This window comes from Xiphias gladius, chromosome 20, assembly GCF_016859285.1.
Source record: "Xiphias gladius isolate SHS-SW01 ecotype Sanya breed wild chromosome 20, ASM1685928v1, whole genome shotgun sequence".
NCBI lineage: Eukaryota > Metazoa > Chordata > Actinopteri > Istiophoriformes > Xiphiidae > Xiphias > Xiphias gladius.
The window spans coordinates 9,766,345-9,789,529 of NC_053419.1; the positions used below are offsets into that span (position 1 = coordinate 9,766,345).

General features: G+C 41.2%; 3 protein-coding genes across 3 annotated transcripts in view; 1 reads left to right on the forward strand and 2 right to left on the reverse strand.

The window, feature by feature from the left end:
• Window positions 1–1,791: 1,791 nt before the first annotated feature.
• Window positions 1,792–4,051, forward strand: ndr1 (nodal-related 1). The gene is made up of 3 exons (XM_040157961.1): window positions 1,792–2,008; window positions 2,599–3,371; window positions 3,520–4,051. Exons 1-3 carry the CDS (start codon window positions 1,792–1,794, stop codon window positions 3,670–3,672), a joined length of 1,143 nt encoding a protein of 380 aa, XP_040013895.1. The 3' UTR covers window positions 3,673–4,051.
• A 170-nt stretch (window positions 4,052–4,221) lies between these two features.
• LOC120806176 (eukaryotic translation initiation factor 4E-binding protein 1-like) lies at window positions 4,222–8,524 on the reverse strand. The gene is made up of 3 exons (XM_040157018.1): window positions 7,727–8,524; window positions 5,158–5,352; window positions 4,222–5,047 (listed from the first exon to the last, which is right to left on the reverse strand). The coding sequence occupies exons 1-3, from the start codon at window positions 7,860–7,862 to the stop codon at window positions 5,016–5,018; spliced, it is 363 nt and encodes a 120-aa protein (XP_040012952.1). The 5' UTR covers window positions 7,863–8,524; the 3' UTR covers window positions 4,222–5,015.
• A 6,273-nt stretch (window positions 8,525–14,797) lies between these two features.
• The window catches only part of ank1b (ankyrin 1, erythrocytic b), a 66,287-nt gene continuing 57,899 nt past the window's right edge, over window positions 14,798–23,185 (reverse strand). Inside the window, exons 40-45 of the mRNA XM_040157016.1 lie at window positions 16,880–17,528; window positions 16,604–16,739; window positions 16,469–16,513; window positions 16,042–16,113; window positions 15,351–15,445; window positions 14,798–15,118 (exon numbers count right to left, since the gene is read on the reverse strand). Of these exons, the coding sequence (XP_040012950.1) occupies window positions 15,377–15,445; window positions 16,042–16,113; window positions 16,469–16,513; window positions 16,604–16,739; window positions 16,880–17,528 (971 nt within the window). The 3' untranslated portion in view covers window positions 14,798–15,118; window positions 15,351–15,376. The remainder of the gene's footprint in view (window positions 15,119–15,350; window positions 15,446–16,041; window positions 16,114–16,468; window positions 16,514–16,603; window positions 16,740–16,879; window positions 17,529–23,185) is intronic.

Sequence of the window (23,185 nt, forward strand, 5' to 3'; positions counted from 1 at the left end):
TTTTCCAAGAGGTTAAACTAACACAGTACACGGTTTGGGATTTCCTTCCCGGGATATGCGAGGGATGAGAGACACATTTATTATGTTTTGCCCTGTTCACCTGCTGAACATGGATGGATATTTGCATTTATTTAGTTCCGGAATCGAGCTCTCACAACAATATAATGGCGTGATTTGAGTCATTCGACGTAAAGTGAAAATGTAATTCTTAAAAAACTGACCGTTGTATCCAAAATCTTTATAATTAAGATTAAAAAGGTCCTTTTATTCCAGTCACCCAGAACCACAAATACGTGCAGCAAATTATAGTTTGAAACTAAAGTTTGTTTGATGATGACAATAAAGAACTTTCAAAGAACAAGACCAATTTAATACTAATGGCACATATTCTTAGGTTTGTTTCTTTTTTTTCTTTTCTTTTTTTCGATTTTCACAAATCATGTTCATCGAAAGGAATCAAAGCTTTGTAGTTTCCCATCAGCTCTTTCTTCCTTCTTTTGAGGTCAAGTGTGCTCTTTCTTTTTATGAATGGGCGCCGATCAGCTGGCCTGTCTGACGTCATCAATGTCCCGTCAATGATCACTGCCGTTTTCAGACCCAGCGGTGTGATGTTGCATGAAATCTTTTCATTGAAGGTGTCCAAAACCCTTCATTCATACAACCCACCCAACCATTGATTTGTAGAGTAAATATCCATGTTTAAAAATTGTTGCCATTGGCTCCACCCCCACATTATTTCGAGTTTTCTTTTTATTTTAAAGAAGTTTTAAAAAAATGTCCAGTGTTTTAAAATAATGTCATTTCAATTTTTTCCATTACTGTTTAACAGCCTTAAAAAAACAACTTTATTCATCACTGATATTTTTATTTATTGAAAATGTCCAAACCTCCTCATGTTCAGTTCAATGGTTAAATAGGATTTTATCATTGTTGTTGTCACATTTGGGTAAAAATGAATGAAAACGTTTTGTAAAGTTTTACAACCCAAACCGGAGGTCCCGGTGCTGCCTTTGTTGAATATTCATAACTATTCTACTTTTTAATATATAATCAGCATTGAGGCTTTACCTAACAGACTTAACACACCGGTATTATGCTACTGTAAGTTTCTGTAGAGTGTACTTTTCAAAAGTGACAAGATGAAATAACAAAAACAAAGTCCATTAAACATATCAAATCATTAAGATTCAGCTGGAAAAACATTAAAAGGTTGCATTAGAGTTGTGTCACATACTGATGTGTACGTGTCCCCCCTCATGATTTTCCCTCATTCTGCCCCGACGGGCTCTATAGCAGGCCACAGAAAGCAATTTCTGATTAACTCCCGTGCTGCTTCCCCATTAATCACAGCGCAGTTTTGCAGTTCGTAATCTCCTTAACTAATATTATTGTCATGGCTTCTTATCAAAGGGATCTCTAATAGCCTAATACAACACAAGGACAATCAGCGCAGTGGACTCTTACAGTTTCACACCTCCGACACAACAAAGAGCAATTGGTTTCGATACACAACGACCTTGTCACATTAAAGTCTTTGAGCGCTCCCGTGGATCACACACGCCCTTCAACCATCCGCGGCTTGACAGATCTCTTCAAAGGACGTCAGGAGAGAGGTGTGCGATTATAAAACCGACTCTCGGGATCCCGCCTGGAGCATTTGGGTTTACCTCTGGAAAAAGACAACACCGCACACACCTGGGAATTATGAAGGGACTAGCAGTGGATTTCTGTTTTGCGCTTCTTCTGCTGGCGGATCTGGTTCTGGGTCTCGCCGTGCAGCCCTTTCCTCGGATGCACCCTGACGCACTGCTCCGTGGGATGGGCTCCGGGCGCACCGTGCAGCAGCGGCAGCAGACCAGCAGGCTGCCCCTCTACATGATGCAGCTCTACCGGACTATGCTGACCGAGGACCGGGCCAAGACTGCGGCTGCTAGCGTGAGCCAGACCAGGACGGAGGACAACCCCGGTCTGCACGACTCCGACTCTGTGACCAGCCTTGTCGCTAAAAGTGAGTATTCAACGTTACTAAAAAAAAATTATGTATTTTTTGAATGGAGTTTGGTATTATAGCATGGCAGTGCTTAACAGTATTTCCTTATAAAGGCACACAGTGACCATTAGCCCAATGTTATTCTATTAAAACATAGGTTTGTATTCTGTGGGAATCATTCATAAACTTGAAATGTCATGAAAACGCTATGGAAAATAAGGTTTATAGACCTTTAAGTGAACGTATTGAATTCCATAGCAAGTCCCTTTGGCAGCACCTTCCTTAGGTTTTCTTTGACACACACCTACAAAATGTGCATGTGTATTGATTTATTTCACTCACCATAATTTAATCATTTGTCTAATCAAACTCTGCTTGATGAATGCATTTTAGCACTTATGCAACCCCCAACTGGGAATAAAAGCTGCGAAGTTTACGAGAGCTGCAATATTATGGTCGTCACATGTTTAGACACGAGATATTAGTCTTTCTGGAAAATACTGTGCAAGCTCAAAGTCAAATGACAAGTGTGTTAGCCAATTAAGTGCCTCCTCTTATGCAAGTCATGAACAATGCTAACCAGTTTTCTTCACTCTTGTGTCTTTCAGGCTGCCATCAGATTGGCAAGAGGTGGTCCATCACCTTTGACATGTCCTCCGTGTCTGCAAGTGACAATGTCCAGTTGGCTGAACTTCGAATCCGCCTGCCAGCCTTCACCGAGTCTTCCCGGGCCTCAGTGGACGTCTACCACTCCCACAGGGACCGGTGCTCCGGCGTGCGCTGCCCAGAGAACAGGCTGTTCCTGGGCCACCTGAGAGCTCACCCCAGTTCGATGGTCTCCCCCTCCTCCTGGAAAGTGTTCAACATGACCAAGATGCTCCACCGCTGGCTGAGGCAGGAAGACTCAGCACAGAGGGTGGAGGAGGATGAGGCTGAGGTGAGAGAGGAGCAAGAGCAGGAGGGAGTCCAGCACCCTACAGCTGACCGGGTCATGATGGTGGTCTACTCGAGGCAGAGCCCTAACAGCCAGCGAATGCCAACACTCATCCGCACAGCGGAGCACTCCAAGTACGTCAGCCTGGACAGGGAGCGAGTGACGGCTGGCTCAAGCTCCAGCGCGAGGAGCCACAGGGCCAAGAGGCACCACCAGACCCAGCAGCAAAGACGGAGAGTGGCTGGAGCCGCTCCTGCTGACACGCCCGCAGAGGTGGGGACCAAGGGTCCTCTCTGCAGAAAGGTGGACATGTGGGTGGACTTTGAGAAGCTCGGCTGGAGCGAGTGGATTGTTTATCCAAAACGCTACAATGCCTACCGCTGTGAAGGGAGCTGTCCTACACCAGTAGATGAGACCTTCATCCCAACCAACCATGCATACATGCAGGTAAGACTGAATTTTTTTGCTAAAACAAACTACTTTTATTGCACAGTATTTGCAACGACAACACTGTATATACCGGTTGATAATACACTAGTAGTCTATTGGCAGATATTTGTTCTTATCAGTCATTTCCTTCTGTTTCTCTCTCCAGAGCCTACTGAAGCTTCACCACCCGGACAAGGTGCCGTGTCTGTCCTGTGTGCCAACACGCCTGGCGCCGCTTTCCATGTTGTACTACGAGAACGGAAAGATGGTCATGCGGCATCACGAGAGCATGGTGGTGGAGGAGTGCGGTTGTCACTGAGCAGAAGACTTGGAAACCTTTTAAAGAAGGTTGGAAGTCAGAGAAACACTGGGCCGTAGAAACGGACCCACGGGCCCAGAACAGTCTACAGCCACAGGTCTGAGCTACTCAGAGGCACAAAGTGGATGTATGTCCACAGGCACTTTGCATTGATGTCCAGTTTGACACTGGGACCCAGGCTGCTGCTGTGATGCAGGACATGAAAGAAGAGAACTACTGTATAACCTGGACACTGCTTTCTAAATTGTGGGCATAATGAATGGAGAGTTTTGAATTGTTGGTACTTTTTGTAGAAGATTAAGTGACCTAAGTTGTGCCTTTGATTGCAAGTGGATTGGATGTAGGACTGATTATGGTAATGGGCTGATCCAGTCAAGATCAACACAAAAGTACAATGCAGTCACTGACTGAAGCACTATAGCACACTCGCAAACACAGCTGCGCACAGTAGGTCGTAGGTGCAAGCTGTTGTCTGTTTATGTTTGAAGGACTGAAATTTTTAATGCCATAGGAATGACAAGGGCAGATGTCAGAATGGTGTAAGCGCTTTAACTTTATTAAGATATTTGGGTCACATTGATCCATTTGTGTGTTCACTATGTACAGTAATACAATAAATTATTTCTTATCTTGAACAAAGTGTTCAAAGGTTTTTATGACTGTGTTTATACAAGTTGAAATTAGGTTGCTAAACCTGCTAAAATACAGACACCTGACTATTTATTTTTTAGACAAAGTTGAAAAATAATGTCCTGTCCTTTAAGAGTTTCCGAGCAATATTTTTTTAGTTTTACAAGAGAAAAAAACTTCAGGGATGAAGACAAACAGGCTGGTTTGGCTAATGTATGTCTGGTTAACCCATGTCCATTAAAGATCAGCGTACAGCTGCGTCCCTGAGTTCACAGGACTGTCCGCAGTCCCCCTCAAGTCTATGTGTGAGCACCAAAAAATAGCAAACTACTTAACTGTTATTTTACCTAAGTAAAGCTCAGAATTTCAATTTTTTACTCATACAACATTTAACATTTTTAAGATATGTTTTTAAATTCAATGGCTCAAATCACATCAAATATTAATGAATTAAATGTTGACTTAGTGGTAAAAGATGTCACACGTCATACAAAGTCGAATATTATCAAAGTGAAAAAACACTTTTATGCAACAGTTAGTGTTGTTTTACACAAGTACAACATATTAACACGTATTAAGTTTTACCAAAAAAAAAAAAAAAAATTACCGTCTTGTTTTATTAAGACTAGGCTTCTCATTGCAACTGATTTACCATGGTAAACAAAAACAATCCACATGTTAAGAATTATTTTTATACTTGTAGCTGACTCTCTTCAGATGTCCATTTCAAACTGGTCATCTTCTCCTAGAAAAGAAAAGGCATGGCAGTTGAGTAGAGGGCAATGCACAACTACAAAAAAACACATCAAGTGCTGCAGCTCATCTCTCTCTCTTTCACATTACAGACGTATTTACCCGCGCTCTCCTCTTTGCGCAGGCTGTGGTCAGTGTTACTGTTCGGTGTCAGTTCGGGCTGGTTCGTGTCGGTGGAGTCGTTGGGCTTGAGCGGCCTGGTGACTCCGGGGATGTCAGGTAGGTTGGGAGGCGTGCGAGTCAGAGGAGACGTCCGACACTGCAGGAGGAACTTCCTGTCGTAGATGATCCTGGTGCCTGCAGGCGAAACAAATATCATACAGTGTAGGAAAAGTTCAAGTGATCAATATACGAGAGCAGCTCTGTTTGTACTGTATATTTACCCTCGTGGAAAAGCTGATAATGCCAAAGTTTTTGTTTGGACTGATCTACCACAGTAGATAACTGTGAAAAACAGTTGTGTAAATTTGACTTGAAAATAAACTAAATTAAATAAGATAAGATCAAATTAATCTGTTAACCTTGACATTAAACACATGTAGCTGAAAAGGATTAAATGAAATTAAATTAACTCAAATATTCAGTAGCTAACTTTAACATTAAACAGTTGTAACTAGCTGAAAAGGATAAAAATAAAATGAATGAACATTTACCAGCTAACTTTAACATTAAACACTTGTGGCCAGTTGAAAGGAATAAATTAACAAATTAAAATAAAAAACTAAAATATTCTATATCAAACACCTCCGCATTATTCAGGGGACCTACTCCTACACCCGTTAAGCACAGTTACTCCTTGTTGTTACTCCTTGGTTTTCCAGAGTGTGTCTTTATAGCACTGTGTACATGCCCATGGCCTCTGTGGCCCCTATTTTTCTGTCATCCATATCAGTGACGTCAACACACCCTCGGTGACCCAGTTCAGGTTTATCCGTGTAAATCTGTCCCACCTGGTTAAATGTTACAGAACACAGTATCGCTCATGGAAGACACGTGCACTCTGCGTCAGCTTTCTCACCACCGCAGAGGGCAAACATTTTCTTCTTTGCTTTTATCACCATTCTGGAGATTTCCCAAGGCCGCGAGCTTGTAGCTGTTTGAGTAAAACAACGAATGTGGTGATAAGGGTGAAACTGGCTCTGATGACGTGATTTGTCCGTCCAATCTGTACTCCTTCCATGTTGAGGAAATAAAACTAGCTTGTAAAACTATTTTTTTGGTTCCAACTTTTAAACCTCCTGGATCGTCCCCACTATTAATTCGTATCAACAGTTGTATCGATTTACATGTCATTGTCCTTTTGTTTTTATGTGCAAAGCTTAAACAGTGGTCGGATGTGAAAGTCTTGCCATTTTTACCAACTACCATGTTTCCATGGAAAAATCTGTTGCATTTCTAATATATAGAGGCAATTATCAGCTCCACCACAGCACCACTGTGACTCATTGTAACCCACGTCTAGTAAACATGTTGCTGCAGGTCACCAACAGCATGATGTAATAACAAGACTATAAATAGGATACGAGTGAGTACAGTCCTATATTTGACCGCAGAGACGTTGAGGGTGTATGTAGTATACAGCTACAGGATACTGACACTGAAGCCAGAAGTCTGCCGTTCATAAATGAATGACAGTAAAACCAGTCAATGTTTATTCACACTAAACTTTCTGCAACAAGTACAGAGTCTCTGATTCTGTACTGGACAGATCCATCAGCCGCAGGAGCCTTCAGTGAGGGAAGCAGGCCGACAAACATGCACCGAATTATACTGAAATTAAAAAATTCTAATCCCGTCTGAACACTGACTTCTCCATTGGCATAAGTGAAGAAATACATCTGCAAAAAAGTCACTGGGGAGAAGATAAAATGAACGTAAGATTTTAACAGTTTTGCACGCCAGCCTTTACCACTGGTCTATCAAAAAGACAAAGGCAGGCAGACAGTGACAGGCTTCAGGTTGTCTGTCTGCACAAAGAAAATACCTGCAGGCATAACTGTCTGTCTATATGTAAGCCTGAAGTAGAAAGTCTGTGCGGTGTGCACGCAGGAAAACAATCTTATGGACAGTGAAAGGTCTTTGAAATGCACAGAATGCAGGATATGGGTGCAAAGAACTGCTCTTGACCATCACGAAGCACAGACACTATCAAACATTAACAGAAAAACAAGGCAGAGCTGTGGACAAGACCTATGGTCAGGCTCTCAACGGTGATGCCTTTACAATGAGCTGTTTTCAAGGCTGCGACAAAAAAAAAAGGTGTCCGTAAAAGTAACAAGAACTTTGTATTAGTTTCTATTTAGTGTTACAAAACCAAAACCCGCTTCGTTACATTTGCATTTCCACTTTAATGTTTGATGGCAACGCAAACGCACCTATTGTGAAACGGGGTGGCTCAGCATCTGGGGCGGAATATCACTGAAATGTGAGGCTTCTGCCTGGTTTTTTCTGCTCCACAACAACTTATCCCCGCTACACCGCCTGTCTCCAGATCAACATGGCATTCTTGACAATTCTCCCACCGCTCTCCCATTTTGCAATGATTAAATCGGTTTCCTCTCATTTCGCAGGCCCTTCCCTTCTCCTCGTGTCTTCTAATTCCTGATAAGATTTCGATTTGGTTGGATCTCTCTCTCTCTCTCTCCTCTGACACGACCCAGCACATCGTTACCTCCTGGCGTGGTGCTGAACAGAGTCCCTCCGGGGGTCGTGGAGTAGTCCTGGGGCATGTGAGCCGCCTCGTGGACGGCGACGCGTCTGACGGCCGGGATTTCCCGGCTCCCGGTGGTCTGACCGCCGGCTGACATCTCTCACGACACCGGGTTGGCTGGCTGGGGCAAGCGGCTTGTTGTCTCACTGGCAGTGTGGGGGGCAGTACGGGGCCAGAGCCAAAACTACAGGAAGGTTAGCCCGTGCCTCCATGTGGCCCCCCGACAAATCCAAAACAAGCCAGGAGCGTCCTTCAAAACACCACGTGGAGCGGAGCGCTGCGATTGGCTGGAAGCGGCGGGCGTTACAGACGGTGGAAGTTGGAGTTTTTCTCGATCCGCGCGCTGCTCTGCTCACTTCTAAAAATATAGTGTTAAACGGGGGTATTCGGTTAAAATTCAGAGGGGTCCGGTGGGAGAAGATTCCCTCAGGCAAAGGTCCGGATCTTATAATGTCTAACTTTGCGTTATACACACTGAAGCAGCCTAGCAGCTATTGCAACGTCTGGATGTAGTCAGCATGTGTATGAGAGATAAAATTTCAACATATGTCAACAGTACTTATTGTTAGTTTTCACACTGAACTAGAGGGATTATAAATAATAAGAGCACTAATAATAAATAGATGATATTTTCTCATTTCAAGTAAAATAACGGCTGCATTTGAAATAAAACACATAACAGAGAGCGTTTGAAAAACATGAATCTTAAAATAAAGCCCTTAATTTCATTGAGTCTCGTCTCGTCCATCCCATGTGGACGTACCTCCCTCACTGATTCAAATCGCAAACGCGAATGGGAATGCACAGATTTGATTGGCTGAGGAGCGTCACGTGAGCTGATGTACAACGCGTGCAATTGGTCAACCAGTGCCGTAAAGGCTCGAAAAGCTGCGCCGCTTAAAAGAGAAACGCTCCCTCAAAATGTAATAGTTCTCAATGATCTGTCGGTTACAGGGCCGGGTCTGGGTAGGACCGCGTCTGCGTCCTGACCCGGACCGTGAGCTCGGGTGTACAAAAAGAATCAAACTGAAAAATAAGAATAAAAATAAATCTGTGCAGGACTTATTATACAAGATTTTTGTCAAATATTCAAATGCATTTTTACATAATTACAAACAAATGAGCAAAATTAGAGGACACTTTAGAATTATTATTACGAGGATGATGGGTAAAACTTTATTTTATGGGCACTGATATGTAACTGTAAATTCATATTAAGTTTCTTGGAAAAGATTATGTAATTCTGTACTTATTTCAAGGAAAATACAATGTTCATTTGGTACACTTCCATTCACTTATGCCCGAAATGAATAGCCAGTGTAAACTATAGCCTTTTTTTAGTCAGTTGAACAGACAAAAAAGGCAAATTTGTCTCAAGGCAAGCATGTGTTTCAGCATGTATGAAGAATTAAGTTTTCAAGGAAATTCTGGAAACCAACAACTACTTATAAACACAACTAGAATAAATGGATTTCCAATAATAAATGATAATGAATTACTATTTGCTTGAGTTTATTTGGAACAGTTCTTTCAATGAAAAGTTGCTGGAGACAACTGCTTATAAACATAAAAATGACATAACTCTTCCCATATCCACTCTTCATATGACATTACTGGACATATAAAATAATGCATTTGCTGAAAAGAGATATCAGACGAGGTACATATTCAAGTTTATACCCAAAATAACAATAGGAGGACTATAGGAATATTAAAAAAAAAAAAAAAAAAAAGGACAGCACTAATTTGACTTTTTACGAAAACAAGACACAACATTTTTGTCACATCTTTGTTTATTAATTCTTGTAAATGGTTTGAGCTGGTGTACAGGGTAAGATGATCTATACATATCTTCATGTCAGAATGATTCTGATTGAAAGGCTTGTATACATATTCACGTTTGTTTATCCTCTCTCCAGGACAATACAAAAGAAAACAAGTGGTCATAGCTACAAAGCCTCTACATTCCCCATGATATGGGCGTTGGCCTAGTCTAGATAATGCTTAAAGAACATCCATAACAACTCTATGAGGGTGCATAGCATTCTAATTAAATATATTTTGTCATATATTTATACATATATTTTCATAAAAACATCTTTTTTTGTGCATGTGCGCAGTTGCATTCCTTAGGATAGAGTAATATGATATTGCGTTTACATTGTCATGTATCCATTCTAAAGGAGTATAGGTGATCTCTAGTCTTCGCAACAGTTAAAATTTTACAATACTTTTTTTTAAAATACATCGTCGTAGGTTACACGTCCTCTCAAGTCACATGCCCGGTAAAAACTCTCTCTTCTCCCCCCTGATCCAACTAGGTATAGAACCAAGCACGATCACACACACACACACACACACACACACACACACACACACACACTTCCTATCCCTTAAACAAAAACATGGTGGAGTTAAATTTATCATAGTGCAGAGGATCACTGACTAACTTAATTTACACTGCAAATCCAAATTATATTTTTAAAAATCCACCTCAAAGTGGAAACAGATTTCAATAAAACAGCTTACAACATAATTTCTCTTAGTGGACATCTGTTAATTACTTCTGGTTTTAAAATTGATCAACATCTGGTCTTTTAAATGTGAGCTAAACAAGAGGATAATGACTCAAAGTTAAAGTTACAATCCTTAAGATTTTGATCTTGATGAATTTGGTGACACCTGTCTTTACTGCTGGTAATGGCAGGTGGGTTTTAATAATACAGGCCCTAAAGTTTGGGTTGAATTGACACGTACCAACCAGTGGGGGGCAGCTTTGAGCATCTACAAGGGTTGGAACCAGGATTTTAGGAATATTCAGGCCAAACTGCCCCAACCATACTCAGACACCAAGCAACGCTTAATTATTTCTGTAAGAGTTGAATTATATTTTCTGGAATTTTAACCTCATACATTATGGTCTAAGTGACTTTGAAAGCCTTCTCCAGATAAATTTCTTCAACGGTAGCTTCTGCCTTGGTGGTTACTTTTTATCAGAAATGACAAAGAGGAGCAATTTGTATATCTGTTTAAAGATCATTAAAAAAAAAACTGTGTGCTGATACGATTCATCGTGAAGACTAAAGAAGCCTGTCAAAGTGTCACCTGATGCAGTAATACTGATTGAATGTTGTCTTGCACATTATGTGAGACATGTCCATGCACCGGTGTATCCAGCACCACATCTCCAGGGAATCCTGTGTGCATGGGTACACTATTTAAATCCCATGTGGGAAGGCGTACTTTGCCGCTAACAATGAAAACTATGACTGTCTATACTATAGAGCAGTGGCGTGCAGTGACTTTTACAGACAGGCGGGCAGAGCCAAAGAACCGACTACAACCCCTGGACATCTTCACCTTTCTGCTCTCCTTCCTGGCTGAAGAATGAAGGATTATTCCTTTGAACTGACAGTAAACATATCAAATGTGCAGTATAGAGGAAAAATATCTACAACAAATCAATTCTATGGTAATCTTTCAAATATTTACCATTAACTGAAAATGACACACACCAGTGACAAAGCTCCACAATACACCCTAAATCCTCATCGTCACACATATGACCAAGTTGATTAGTAAGACTACTTAACTGAGATGATAAATCATAGTCTAATTTGCTTGTTTGCTTGCTACTGCTGCCTCTTAACACTTATGAAGAAAAAGACTGTTGAAGTAAAGTACAGTTTCCACATGCATCTGTGTGTGTGTGTGTATGATAATGTGCAATGTCACAACTGATCTCAGACGCTGGACGCTAGGTCAAGGACAGTTTGACAAGCACACTTGTCTGTAGCAAGCTATTGCTAGTCACCCGTCAAAGCCCAGGATTGCCCACAATGCGCATGCGCAAACATATTCATGCTGTTCCCCCCCTCTGCTTTACTAGCCTCAGCCTTTGTCACTGCTGCGCCCATGAAAATGTCAGAAATTATAGATGCATTGGCTGATAGTCAACCTAGCTTGTCTCAACTGTCCTTACGGCACGCCACTGCTACAGAAAGGCATTTCCACAATTCCAAATATGTAAAATTACTGTTGCTGGAAAAAAAAAATGGCATTAAAAGTATCAAAAATGGAGTTTAATCAAAAAATGAAACTTAAGGATTATGACTTTAACTCAAAGTTAAGTAGTTTATTTTCTTTAAAATGCCTAAATTCAACCTCTCTCTTGTGCTGATACAGTACAAGACTTCAAACAAAGACTAACTAATAGAATGAGGGAGAGTGCGTCAGTTTAGAGATTGAGGGAGTCACTACTCTTCATCATCCAAATGCTATAAACTGCATCAATCATGCCAGTTAAGAGATCAGACACACTGTAAATATAAAGAGAGGGTGCCTTGTTTGTTCCATGGTGGGTGCATTCATTCCTCAGAATTAAAGGCTTGACTTTTTCAGAAAAGAGTTGATTTGGTAGGATTACAGAACAGATCAAAATAGGTAAGTCAAATAAAACTCCGTAAGACCTGCGTTTTGTCTAGTAGCCCACAAAAAACTGCAAAGAATGAAGGGAAATTGATTCTACATTAATTACATCAAACGGTCTTGTTTAACTTGCTTGCTTTTTTGTAGCGGGAGTTATACTTCACCAACACCGTTTTGGTTTGTTTTTTTTCATCACTGGTAAAAATGAATTAGGCCACAGAGATGCAGTTACTGACCACTCAATACTCTGTGTACTTTTTGGTCTTATTTGAATCAAAGAACTCCCGAGCCCACACACACACACACACACACACACACACACACACACACACACACACACTTGCACACAAACCATCCCTCTTCATACATCCACCAAAAACCCGATTGCATCCTGATCCCGCCCCAAACGGCCCCAACACCAAAGTCTTAATCTGAACTACTCACTCTGTGTCTCGCACTCATCTTTGAGAGGAGGACTCAGAACTTAAAAACAAGAACATTTTGATTCTGACCGAGCAGAACTGAAAACCTGAGTGGAGTAACAGTGGAAAACGTGATATGTCATAAACATGTGCTATATCAGACAAGGCTCTCATGTGCACGGACTGGGAAATGGAAAGTATGTGCATTTATGTAATGTTTAACTAATGTGTTCATTCATTCAGTGTCTCAATCATTCAGGCTACAGTAGCATTTACAGTACTTATGGGATAAATATTGTGTTTTGATTTCCAGGAGATGTGTGCTACTATGATATGACTCCTTCGTAGTGCTGCCGTCAGGTTTTCTGCATAAAGTAAGTGTTTCAGAGATGAAGAGAAAAATAGCAGGTTTACAGTGATGCCAGTGTATGTTTGAAATGTCTAAAATACTAATAACTACAACTTAAATTACCTATAAAAAGAAAATGGAGTTTGGTGGTTTCCACCTTGTGGCAGCAGCAGACTCCGTAATAGGTATCAGTGTATTGAGTTAACATATCCTGGTTTATATTTTGCTACGTTAAGTGCTGAAAAACAAACAATCCCTCTCAGGCCTCCACACTCCCACACTGCTACAGCTGAGTCATCGGATCTTGCATCAGTACGTCCTCTCTGACTCATTCACGTCAAGGTCGATGGAACCAGTCGGGTACAGCGCAGCTGTCCAACGCCAAACTCGAAGGCTGTTGGTCCAGATGGAGTTTCTGTCTTCACTGAGGAGCTCAGTCATTTGAACCTTTCAGTATCAAATCCTTATGTCGATATACACAACCCTGGCTTCCATCTTCTGTGTTCTTGTTGTTCGGTATTATTGCTGTGGTATACTCCAAAAATGATCTGACACTCTGACCAGGCAATAAATATTTGATTATGTAAGGTTTTTCTTATTATGTGTAGGTATATGCGTGTGTGTGGGTGTGCTTTTGTTGGTATATACGAATGTTTTTGTCTTCACAGTTCACGAGTCTGGGGTCAGTGTTAATAAGACAATCACAGTGCTACCTGTCTGTCCTTGTGGCACAGTTCCTTTCACAATCAAATGTTGGAGAGTAATGCTGTTTTACACTTGCTAGAAATCCTCCAAATCCCTATATCCTCACATGAATCAGATCCACCATGTTTTCTCCACTTCATTCACTTAGTTTCAAATGAATGACCCGAAATTCGACAGTAAGGCGCTACAGCCATTGCAAACAGATAGAAGAGGGAGCACACAAGTTTTAAACATTAGATGGAGGAGCTATAGATGCTGATGGAGAGGCCTGTGATTTTACTGCATATAGAGTTAGGCTACTGATAAAGATTGTGGCTCAAGGTGACGTGCGCTACTGGGAGAAATGACGGAAGAAGGTAGAAAAGGTCACGAGGGAGGAAAAAGTCAATCTTTGTGTCGCAGAGCTGCTGCACAATGCAATCAAGGAACCAACCCCTTTCCAGAGAAAACATTCCTGTTGTCTGAAAAACACATTTCCCCTGAAAACACGAGGGGTGAAAGAGATTTCAGTTCCGTACCGAAGTCAAACAAAGCTTAAAACTGAGGTGGACAGGTTCCAAGGAAACAAATAACAAGAGGCGAGCTTCATCCACAAAGGAAAAGACGTCGGCACACGCAGACAGGGGCACTCGAGCACGAGCAGGGGAGCACAGCGCCTTTCTCATTCCAGCACTGAGCACGCCATGACATCACAGGGGCAATAGGCCAATCATTGGGCCAGGCTCAGCGCCAAGCCAGAAGCAAGAAACACATGCGGTAGAGAAGAATACACGCACACATACGCACACATACACACACCGACACACGTCCACGTAGCATAGAGTGCATATATCACATTGAGAATAATAGGGGAAAAGGTCCAGTGAAAGAAGCATTGGTAGGCTCAGCAGAGGCTTAGCTGTATACAGAGCCATCCGTCGAAGGACTTTTTTTGGCTGTAGTGTTATTGTACTCAACTTGCTGACAAAAACCACTCCAGTTGGGGGGGAATAAGGTCCTAAAAATGGCCCGTGACCCACGCCTGGGCCAGCCCCATACCTTGTACCCCTTCAGTTTGTAGATAATGACAGTTCAAAAGGTCAAAGGGCATGCACCAGCAGTCATCATGCGATTACAGTTCACAGGAAGCACGTTTTGTTGCTTTTTTTTTCTTGGTTATTTTGCTGACATTTATGTTTTTTTGTAGAAAAAAGAATCATCATGCCTTGGTCTAGTTGATCATTTTCTTTACAAATATTATAAAACTACAAGTTGAACTCCTCTTTTTTTTCTCCCCTTCTTTTCTTTTGTAATTCTCCATGGTCACACGTTGAGGACGATTCTGTGTTTGTCATTTTGTAGTTTGCACTTCTTAGTCTTTGTCTTAGTCTTCCTCTCCTCCCTTGCTCATTTCCCTACGCGGTCTGGTTGTGTTTTTGTGGAGGATGTTTTGGCAGTGGCTCTCCGGTCCTGGAGAAGAGAGAGATGCCATCAACACAAAAAACACAGGCAAAATTACTTTGGCCGCCCAAAAAATATTATCAAAGTGTGCTGAATGCCAAATCCGGGGCTCTAATTGTGAACATAAATTGAACAGAACAGCATGTGAGAGACTATGAGGCTCTAACAGAGTCCAATATGTTGCCATTGTGGCATCTATCCAAGCACTGGGATGCACAAGTGCTTGTTGTGTGTCCCGTACCTGGAGGACTGGGTAGTGTTTGTATTTCAGTGTTTAACTCTCCGCAGACTGCTGCGCTGCACTGACTGAGCACCCTTTCTCACATCCACCCCCACCTGGAGCAAGGAGGGAGGGAGGAGGGAAGGAAACAACACTCGGACCAGTTAACTGCTGAAGCCTGTACGTGTAACCGGAGCGGGAAACTAACAATGGCTCCTTGCATACCCAGAATTCACCAGCTGTCACTGTTTTACATCTAGTAATTCATCAGCCAATCAGTTTGGAACAGATCGCTTACCAAACATTTTTCTACCCATAGCACATTGTTCAATATATTAAATCATTTTATAAATGTGCATGAATTAAGCCCATAATGACACTCAAAATGAAAGATGCTGATGTTTTCTACTAATACCCATTATTTTGTACAAGAATATGTTGCAGCTGTTAAATAATGGAGGCAAATTTTTTTGTATATACTTCTTGATTTCAGTCAGAAATGATGTCTGAATCGTGGCTGGTTTGTTGACTTATCTGCAAATGGGGACAAAATACTTTCAACCAACATTTGGCTGGTGGCTGTTGGTAATTTCCCACTCTTTAACACCAGACCATGTGACTGATTCGCAGTGAAATCCTGTCTGCTTGAGTTTGCAGTGTTTGTGTGTGTGAATATGACTCAGTGTAAATGATGAAAACACAACTGACTGACCTTTCTAGCGAGCATGTTTCCGTGTTCACCAACAAACTGCGCCTCAGCACCATAGTCCTCTTTCTCCTCTCTCTGTATAAAAATAACACAATTTAATCAGAAATTCATAATATCCATAATAGTACAATAATAAATTGTTTGCAATCAGAATGTAAAACATAACCAAAAATTATCTGTCGTGGCAGATATTTCCCATGTGTTGCACCACACAACACATTATTCTGGTCCGGTTCTGTGACTTCATCAAAATGATCAATTTTGATGATTGTTGTTAAGTGAGACTAAAACTGTTGATGGTTGTGAGCAAAAAAAAATCAAACTGAATGACTGTCTTCTCATCTGATAATTCAAAAGAGATAAAGGGATGGACAGAAATGTTCCCTTTCCAGGCGCAGGAAGCGGCGGGCGGTCGGCGTAGCAACCTGACCTGGACCCGCCTCTGCTCCTGTTCCCAAGCATGTTGGCCCGCCTCCTGGTGAGAGAAGCCCAGCCCTTTGTCAAAGGGCTGCGTGCCCTGCAGGAGGCACCCACGCAGCACATGAGAGTAACCCGTGTCACACACCGGAGTCAGCAGAGCCTCCTGGGCCACACGCAAGCCGGGCACGCTGCCGTCACGTCCCGATGGCACTGAGCCCACCCAGCCCTGCAGGGAGTCCTTGTCCGGTAAATAGGGTTGAAATGCTCCGCCTCCCACCACCCTGGAAAGCAAAATGCAAATAAACCAAGAAGGACAGAGAAGGAGAAAGAAATAAAAACGTAGTGATCTAGGAGATATGTTGGTGACAGTGGGAAAGAACACACAACGAGGTCAGTTTGACCACGGTTAAAGCCGACGTACCGGTTGTCTCCATTGTGCTCTGCAGCCCGACTCAGTCCCGACATCTCACACCGCTGGGCATACACCTGCTGGCCTGCAACAACAGAAATCCCTTCCACTGAACCCAGCCCTGCACCTCCTCCTTTTGCTCCTCCTCCTGCCGCAAGGGCCTCCCCTCTCCTGACATCCGACCTCTGACCTCCCAGCTGGCCGTTTAGGTTGACCTTGGGAACAGCTCCACTGGCCCTCACCCTGTCCCTTTCTGCCAGTGCACCTGCTGGCTCCTGTGGTGCCTCCTCCTCCTCAACCTCCCCCTCCTCCTCCTCCTCCTCCTCCTCCTCCAGCTCCATGATGGAGCCGCTGGCCACGCTGGCTCCACTGCTTGGGCGGCCCAAGCTGCAGGGGAGGGAGAGTGTGGCACCCTCGGAGTCATCCGCTCGACTGCTGCCCTCTAGAGATGAATCCTCGACTGTAACCAGCGAGGGGCTGACCCCTGCTGGCCACACCTGAACGTCCGACAACTCCATTAATGTGTCTTCCTCCGTGGTGGCAATGGGGGCACACTCGAGGCTGGACACTTCTTGCCAGTAGGGCTCCACACCCAGTGGAGAGGGCAAGCTGTACTGCATGGAGGCTGGGGACAGAAGCTCCTCCTGCACCAGCCCATAACCTGGAGGGAAAACAGGAACGAGACAAGAGAAAGACTAACACCACGCAGGCACAGCCAGGGGGGGAGGACGATGAGGTGGTGGGTCAACTGTTTCTCCAAAGTATGAGGGAAACAGTGGGGCTCAGCCCTGTCCCAATATGCCAGGAAAAAGAATAGGTTTGGTCTTCATCAAGCACCTGAAAGTTTTGACTACTAATTTAGGATTAAGACATCCTTCAACTCATTTCATTCAGTATGATAAGAAAGACACATTGATCCTGAAGCAATCTGACTCCAAGACCCTGAATTAATCCTGGACAATGTGTTTTATTATGCTTTCACTTTAAAAGCTGAAACAACATTGTCTTTCTTTGCAAAATCAGCTTCTAATTGATGTAGAAAAATATTTGGGCTGATTTCCCTCTGTTTTGGGTTTGATGCAAAGGAGACACTTCAGGTTATTGTCATTGGGACACAGCAATGCGAGTGAGGTGAGGGATCAAGGGGCTTAGTGTGTCATCTACTGTGTGTGAGGCGAATGGTGCAGGGCTCTAGTTTGCCTCCATGTAAGGAAGTGAATATACAGAACATACATTGTGTTTCTTGATAAGAGAAAACAAGGAGAGTCTGGAGTTATATTTTGACCGTGGGGTTGGCACGATATAGATTTCACATAGAAGTGGTGTTACAGGCTCTGCTATCTTCCCCTTTGACAGCTCAGTAAAAATCTGAGAAAAATATTCCAATTACATTTCCAGATTTCAGTGTCCTGATCACAAATGGAGCTCATCAAGAGGCTGTCAGAGACGATTCGAAGTCAATAAAAGCTGTAGAATCGATATACAGCCAAACCCTAAAAGACATACATGTTTCAACTCTATTTAACTTTTTCACAATTCTTAATGCAACTGCAATATTTAAATGGTATACTGTATGTTTGTAACTGATGAGTCTGGGGTGCTGGGTGCTATGCTAAAAATTTTGATTACTGGGGGAATTTTTCCAACACCAAAGCTTCGCGGAAACGTCTCTATAATCGTTCCAACCCTTCTTGCAGGTCCCTGGGTGGGAGTCAGCAGCATCTTGCAGATTCTGCAGAGGAAAATGCAAGTTACTGTTGCTCCCGCATTCTCCTGTGGCTGCTCATCAGAGTCATGCTTTTATATGTCTGCATCCCAAGCATCCAAATTAAGGTCACTGTGCACACACGCTCATACGCAAACAAATGCACACACATTAGAGAATCTGTTATATTTACTTTTTTTGTAATTGACTATCTTCTGGTAATGTAAGTTGGCCTCTGTTTTTATTCCTAACTGACAGGATCATTTTTTAAATGTATAACCAATCACCTGGTTGCAGCATGTATTATTTTGTAGCATTCTGCTAAGTGTCTGAACAAGATGGAGGAAGACTTGGTTGTCGAAGAGTAGAATTTCAATGAGTAAATTACTATGATATGTGTTATCAAAAATGATTCAACACACACGTTGTTTATCATTTAATGCAGAACAACACTTGAATATAATAACCAATGTATAAACACTGTGGGGTATTTGACAATAAGTTTTTGTTCTACTATGGTTCTCTAAGAAATTATTCATTGGGGAAACACTAGCAAAATACACAAGGACACATAAATACACACTTTCAAATACACAACACATTATATAAAGTATAATTTTTCTGTTATCCCTCATATTATTAATTCCAGGGCAAAATAAATATGTGGTGTATTAATAATATGATTCACATTCATATGAAAAGCTATATTTATATTTCAATTTATAGCATATAGTTTAATGAGAACATGTTTTTCTTTATATTTAGTTCTATTGTAATTTAGGTTCAGTCTTTTGATATCTTGCCTGGATCTCAGTAAATTTGTAAGTAATTCTTTTTTATCATAGTTGATGTATGTCCTTCTTTCACTTTTGATATGCTAATAATCTAAATACTGAAAAGGTAATAATTTGATTAAGTTGCATTTTGATTTATTATCTATTATCTAACATTAAAACATGGCTAAATGTCTATTTAAAATAAATATTAGTGTTAAAACTGATACAATTTGGAAATGTTATCTGTATAAAGCTAATAATCTACATGTTGTCTTTGGTGATATTTGAAGACAATAATACTCACATTTTGGTACAAGCGACAGATGTGGATTGGAGATTGCCTGGTTAATCAATACTGTGATTAAAATGTTTTTAATAAATTGTTGCATCAATGAGTTCAGATGAATGACATTCAGTGAAATTGAACAGTAAAGGAGTAATTCACCCAAAATGTAAGTTAAGATTTGTTCACATTTACAGTGCAGTCCTGCAGAAGCTGCTTCAGTTAAGCAGTGAGAATCAAACTGACAGAGTACAACGACAGAAATCTGACAACAAAGTAGAGGCTGTGTAGTAGTGAGGCTGAGGAGGGGCTTTGGAAGCAGAACCCAAGGTATAGTGTGAGGTTTCAGTTTAACTTTCCAAGCAGTTTTTACAAACTGATCTTTTCAGATATTGCACATAATATTGCAAATGTCCCTTTGCAATAAAACTGTTTAATCAAAAACTAAATATTATTCCCAGTCTTAATCCTGGCTAGATCACGGTACCAGTCTCAGTACTGCTGTAGTTGAGAAAACAGAGGCAAAGGGGATTTGCTTGTAGGAATCAAAGACTTTCAATGACTGTGTCACTTTGAGGCAGTACAACGCCAACTACATTTCACAATCACATCAATTTAACAAAGATTTTTTTTGAACCTTCATTATGGATTTGAAGGAAAATGATTGGTTTTAACGCCATAATTATAAAAAATGCCCACTAAGAAATTATGACTTTCATAGAGCGATATCTACCAGTACATTTACTTAATGGAAAAGGCTCTGTAGAAAGTAAGAGGGATCTCTAAAAAGATACTGTCAGTGACTAACCTAAAAGTTAGCATAATATCTAGTTCCTCAGAGAGGCTGATGTACTGTAGTTTTTCAGATTTTTAGCACAAACACTGAACTATGTTTTTTTGCACAAACAGTCCATTGTATAAACATCTTTTAAGTTATTATGGTCCAGCTATGGGCAGAAAATGACTGGGTGAAACAATGCAGCAAAGTTTACCTTACCTTATCTGCCTTTAAGGGTGTTTTTTTTTATTCTTAGATTTTAAATTCTTCGATCTCAGAATAATGAGCGAATATCATTTAAATGCTACTGAACTACCAAATGATAGATTTCCACAGCATATTAAACTGTGTTATTCTAATTGGCTCTGTAACAGCTCTGGACAGTAAAATTAAAAAAAGCACATATTAATGGGTGAAATACCTCTTTACTCTGTAAGTAATTGTCTCTCAGAGTTTATGCGCTAATGGACCATAGTGTGGGTAAGCATGTGTGTGTGTGTGTGTGTGTTTCTGGGATGGTACAGGGCCAGGATGATGAGAGGTGGCATCAGAATGAGGTGAACAGGGAGGAGTGAGTCAGAATTAGAATGAGTTGGATGAATCTGGGTTAGCCTTTTTCCCTTCACTCCGGCTATTTAAACACAAACACACACACACACACACACACACACACACACACACACACACACACACACACGCACACACGAAAGTGTCAAAGGCACAGGATGTAGTGAAGCACAAATAAACTCCACAGAGATTGTCACGGCACAAGAAAAAAACAAAAGACAACACCCTACACGGCACACTACTCACTATGCCACTGTACACACACAAGTATATACACGTATACACACAAAGACAAAATACAGCACTCATATTAAAATACAGATGAGGACACACACTTTTGGCTCACAGGTGAGGCTTAAATGTACAGAAATAATCACACACACCTAAGCAAATACACAAACACGCCTCACAGCAATATCCCTGCTGGCAGATAACGTTCAGACAATGTTAACAAGGAGTTTGTCATCAGACTTGGGCAAAACATAGTTTATGAAAATCATTAAATATCAGAATTTTGGTTGAATTTATATTATATATATATATATATATATATATATATATATATATATATATATATATAATATTGGTTTTAAAGTCAAATTTTTTAGTGAAAGATTTTCTTTTGCTTTTACATGCATTCTAATTGCAGAACACAATCCCAAAATGAACTTTTTCTTTTAAGGGAAGGGAAAAAAAAGTATACAAACCAGACAAAATGATACTTATTCCCACTGACATGTAAATAAATGTAATACTTTACAGTTACTTATTTTGCCCATGAATGAAAGACACGATGTCACAGGAACATTGTGCGTTGAACATTATGTGCTACGCAGCTGACTATGGGTTACAGCGTAGCATTAAAAAAAAAAAAACACACCATTTATTTTACAAGAAAAAAACAAAACAAAACATTTGTTTGTTAATATAGCATTTAAAACAAGACTGAAATACACCCATTGAACAGAGAAAGCATTTTACACTGTGAAGAAAACTTCTTACATTGAAAGCATGCCATGCACATAAAGATGTCATAATCAAAAATAGCAAACTTTATTTCGTTCAAGAAACTGCACATTCATACATCCCTTTCATTGGACAGACAAAAATCCTCTTATGTAATTTAGGGTATAAATGTATTTTAATTTGTTTTTAATGTAACTTAAGTATTACACTGAGTCTAGTTTATCCTGCAAGGCATTTCAAACACTTCTTATGTAAAACCAAGACAAAATATTTATACACATAAATTCCTTGCAAACTGAGCTAAATAAGGTGATTTCGTTGGCTTTCTTTGAATACCAACAATAATAATTTACTGCAGCCCAGGTCTGAAACATGCTCACAAACAAACACACACACACACACACACACACACACACACACACACACACACACACACACACACACACACACACACACACACAAACAGATACTGTAACAGCAAAGCATGCAGCATGCACATGCACAAACTGTAGTACACACACAGAGCTGGATTGAGAGAGGAGGAGAGGGTCCCCGCTCGACTGAACGAGGGAGGAGCGCGGGGAAAATAAGATGACAAGAGAAGAGGAGGCCCAGAGGTCAACATGAGGTCATATGAGGTCAGAGGTCGGACAGGAAGAGCTGTGAGGAAGAACAGCAGGAGTAGGGAGGAGGAGCAGGGCGGCTGGGCAGCAGATATGACATGTCATAGGATCAGAGAAAGACTGAAAATAGGACAGAGAGAATTTCCTGAGCAAAAGACAAAATTTCAAGGTGGCTAGAACATTGTAGTCCGTAACAATGTCCGCTGTCAATCAACGTAATCGGACGGGTGAAATTCTGTCTTGCTCTCAGGGGAAGAAAGAGAAAGACAGACAGAAAGAACGAAGGAGGAATAGAAACAAGGTATGAAGGCCCAGAGCACACTATCATGTGTGTACTAGTGCCACTTTTGACTAGTGTATCCATCCCAGACACATACACACATGCATGTATGCACACACACCCTCACACAGCCAAACACATACACACATATTTAATCTAAACAATCCCAAGCATCCATAATTAAAAATCAGGAATTACAGGTACGTTAAGTGTTGGCTTGTCTGGCCTTAAATGTCTTGTTTACTCTTAAAATCCTGTCAGTAGGAGCGAAAGGGAGTTAGCCTCGTTTCTCATATTAAGTAAGAAGAATAACAACCATCATGTTCAGGGCTCAAATATG

Excerpts from the sequence above, each read along its gene's own strand:
- LOC120806176 (XM_040157018.1), bottom strand. The coding sequence starts at position 7,862 with ATGTCAGCCGGCGGTCAGACCACCGGGAGCCGGGAAATCCCGGCCGTC. Across the intron at positions 5,353-7,726 it reads GTTCAGCACCACGCCAGGAG|GCACCAGGATCATCTACGAC; the intron begins GTAACGATGTGC and ends TTTCGCCTGCAG. Across the intron at positions 5,048-5,157 it reads GCGCAAAGAGGAGAGCGCGG|GAGAAGATGACCAGTTTGAA; the intron begins GTAAATACGTCT and ends TTTCTTTTCTAG.
- ndr1 (XM_040157961.1), top strand. The coding sequence starts at position 1,792 with ATGCACCCTGACGCACTGCTCCGTGGGATGGGCTCCGGGCGCACCGTG. Across the intron at positions 2,009-2,598 it reads GACCAGCCTTGTCGCTAAAA|GCTGCCATCAGATTGGCAAG; the intron begins GTGAGTATTCAA and ends TGTGTCTTTCAG. Across the intron at positions 3,372-3,519 it reads CCAACCATGCATACATGCAG|AGCCTACTGAAGCTTCACCA; the intron begins GTAAGACTGAAT and ends TTCTCTCTCCAG.